Genomic DNA, 3,374 nt, shown 5'->3' with positions numbered 1-3,374 from the left:
GGGTTACTGGAGGGTGCTGGGCAAACCGGGAGTAACTGGGAGGTGCATTGGGACCTCTGTGCCTGGGGTTGTGAGGCCTGGGGTGTAATGGGGGTTACTGGGAGGTACTGGGAGACCTGAGGTGTGGGTCTCCCGCAGCTGCGTTGGGGTGGAGGAGGAGGCGGCGGCCGAGATCGACCTCTACCACTGCCCCAAGTGTGAGGTGCTGCACGGCCCCTCCGTCAGTGAGTCCCCTATAGCGCTATACGGGACCAGGGCTGGGCCTTATAGGGACCTTTGGGGTTGGGGACATATGGGGAGGGGGCTGGGGGGGTCTCCCTGGGCTGGTTTCCCCATATGGGGCCTTATAGGGTCTTATGGGGCTGGGGATGTATGGGGTGGGGGTGGGTCTTGCTGGCCTGATTTCTCCCTATGGGGTCATATAGGGTCCTATAGGACCAGATATGGGTCTTATGGGGTCATGTAGGAGAGATCTGGGCCTTATAGAGCCCTATGGGGTTGGGGACAATAAGGGGGGGTGGATCTTGCTGGGCTGGTTTCCCCCTATGGGGCCATATGGGACTGGGTCTGGGCCTTATAGAACCATATAGGACCAGATCTGGGTCATATAGGATCAGGTCTGGGCCTTATAAGAGGTATATGGAGCTGGGGATGTATGGGGTTGGGTCTTGTTGGGCTGGTACCCCCATCCTGGGCCATATGGAACTGGGACCATATGGGACTGGGGCTGATTCCCCTATTCTGGGCTGTATGGAGCCATATGGGGCCAGGTCCATATGGATATGGGACTGGTTCCTCCATCCCAGGTCATATGGGGTCATATGGAACCGGGACCATATAGGACCAGGGTTGGTTCTGCCAACCATACGGGAGCAGGGCTGGGCAGGTTCACCCATCCCTAGTCATATGGGGGCTTTATGGAACTGGGTCTATATGTACCCGGGTCCATGTGGATCCATATGTGCCGCAGTGAAGCGTCGCCGGGGTCCGCCAAAGCCTCCGGAGGTGGAGCCAGGTCGCCCTGTCCGCACTGGCAGTGCCCAGTTCATCCGGGAACTACGGGGTCGGACTTTCCCCAGGTGAGGGGGACGTATAGAGACGGGCCCTATGGCCGCTATAGGAGCCATCGGGGAGCTCTATAATGTCTCAGGGCGGCATATGAGTTTAGGACTGGTCCACATAGGGAGGCAGCCCTGAGCTGATAAGGCGTGGTGGTGTCTTCCCTCCCTATAGGTCCTATAGGGGCTGTTGGGGTCCTATAGGGGCTGTACCACTTCTCAGCATGCTAAGGGAGCTCTAGTAGTACCGTATAGGGGCTTTACAGTTTCTTAGAGCCCTCTATGGCTGTATGCTCTCCCAGAACACTACAGGAACTGCATTAGAGTTCTCTAAGACATATGTAGGTTATTACAGCGCTATAGGAGTCTCAGTATGGTGAGCTGTATGGTCTATGAGAGTGGTAAAGGGGCTGTATTGGTCATTAGGGTACTATGGGGGCCCTATAGAAGCTCTGTAAGGGCACTACAGCCTATTAGGGCCCTGTAGGGGCTGCATTGTCTATTGGGGCACCATATAAGAACTTTACAAAGTTGTTATAGGAGCTATAAAATGTGTATTATATGTTGGGGTACTGTAGGAGCTCTATAAAGCCATTACAGGATCTGTAGAAGCTGCATCACTCATTAAGCCACTATAGAAACCCTGTGAAGCCATTGTAGGACCCATAGCAGCTCCCCAATCATCTCCAGGCACCCTTTAAAGTCCTTATAGGACCTATAAGAGCTACAGTACCCATCAGGGTGCCATATAGGAGCCCTACAGGACCTGCATCACTCATCAGACCCCCACAGGAACCCAAAAAAGCCATTATAGGACTTATAGAAGCTTCGTTAACCATTAGACCACTATGTAGAAAACCTATAGAGCCATTATAGAACGTGGAAAATCTATGTAATGTTTTGGGGCAGTATGGGAATGCTACAAAACCATTACAGGATCTATAGAAGCTCTGTTGCCCATCAGACTGTTACCCGTAAGAACTTTACAAAGTCATTACAGAATGTATAGCATCTTTGCTGCCCATTAAGCCACTGTATAAAAAGCCTATGAGGCCATTATGGGACTTACAGAACCTATATCACATTTTGGGGCGCTATAGGAGTCTTACAAAGCTATTGTAGAACCTACAGGAGGTGCACCACTCATTAAGCCACCATAAGAACCCTACAAAACCATTACAGGATTTATAGAAGCTTTGTTAACCATTAGATTACTATATAGAAAGCCTAGAAAATCATTACAGGATTGAGAAAATCTGTATTATGTATTGGGGTGTTATAGAAGTTCTACAAGGGCATTATAGGATCTGTAAGAGCTGCGCCATGTGTCATGCCACCGTAGAAACAGTTTAAAGCCATTATAGGAGTTGTAGAATCTCTGTTACCAATTATACCACTATATAGAAAGCTAATTAAACTATTATAGTAATTACAAAATTTGTATCACATATGGGGGCACTATAGAAACCCAATAAAGCCATTATAGAATTTATAGGAGTTCTGTCACCCATCAGACTATCATAAGAAGCCTACGAAGCCATTAAAGGACTTACAGGAATTCCATTAGTCATTAGACTATTATATAGAAAATCTATGAAACTGTTGTAGCGCTTACAGAATTTATATCACATTTTTGAGCCCTACAAGAACCCAATAAAGCCATTATAGAATCTATAGGAGCTCCACCACCCACTAACCCCCCCAAAAAAACCCTACGAAACCATTTTAAAACCTCCAACCAATCCCTGATCCTCTCCCGACTCCATCAAAAGCCTCTATGGGATCTATAAGGGGACCGATAGGGACACTGGGGGGCTATAGGGTCTGCATACGTCCCTCTATACCCCCCCTATAGTGCCGACGAGGTGCTGCTCCGACCGAGCGGAGCCCAGCTGACGGTGGAATACTTGGAAGAAAAAACCTTCAGCGTTCCCATCTTGGTAGCCCGGAAAGAAGGATTGGGAATGACGTTACCCCCCCCCACCTTCACCCCGCGGGATGTAGAACATTATGTGGGTGAGTTTTGGGGGTTCTTGGGGGGTGGGGGGTTGCGGGGGGGGGTGTCCCCCTTGACTTTTCTATAGGGGATTTTGGTGGGGGGGTGCGGATCTATAGGGGCGGAGAAGATCATCGACGTCATCGATGTGGGGAGACAAGCCGACTGCAGGATGCGCCTGGGGGATTTCGTCGCCTATTTGGGGGGAGCCCGACGCGACCGCGTCCTCAATGTCATCAGCCTGGAGTTCTCTGACACGCGGTGGGTGATGTCATACCCCGCTGGGGACCTTTCTAGTATGTCCTGGTACCTCCCAGTAT

The 3,374-nt window shown here is 50.3% G+C and overlaps 1 protein-coding gene across 1 annotated transcript; it reads left to right on the top strand.

Annotated features, from left to right (window-relative positions):
• Positions 1-104: 104 nt before the first annotated feature.
• LOC104838122 (histone lysine demethylase PHF8-like) lies at positions 105-3,315 on the top strand (the record flags this gene model as incomplete). The annotated part of the gene is made up of 4 exons (XM_010577669.1): positions 105-224; positions 971-1,079; positions 2,914-3,074; positions 3,174-3,315. Coding segments are annotated over 4 exons (532 nt in total), but the record flags the coding sequence as incomplete, so codon positions are not given.
• Positions 3,316-3,374: the final 59 nt, after the last annotated feature.

This window comes from Haliaeetus leucocephalus, unplaced genomic scaffold (genome assembly GCF_000737465.1).
Source record: "Haliaeetus leucocephalus isolate CR32 unplaced genomic scaffold, Haliaeetus_leucocephalus-4.0 Scaffold573, whole genome shotgun sequence".
In the NCBI taxonomy this organism is placed as follows: Eukaryota; Metazoa; Chordata; class Aves; order Accipitriformes; family Accipitridae; genus Haliaeetus; species Haliaeetus leucocephalus.
The sequence above is the reverse complement of the archived record's forward strand: the minus strand, read 5'-3'. Positions and strand labels throughout refer to the sequence as shown.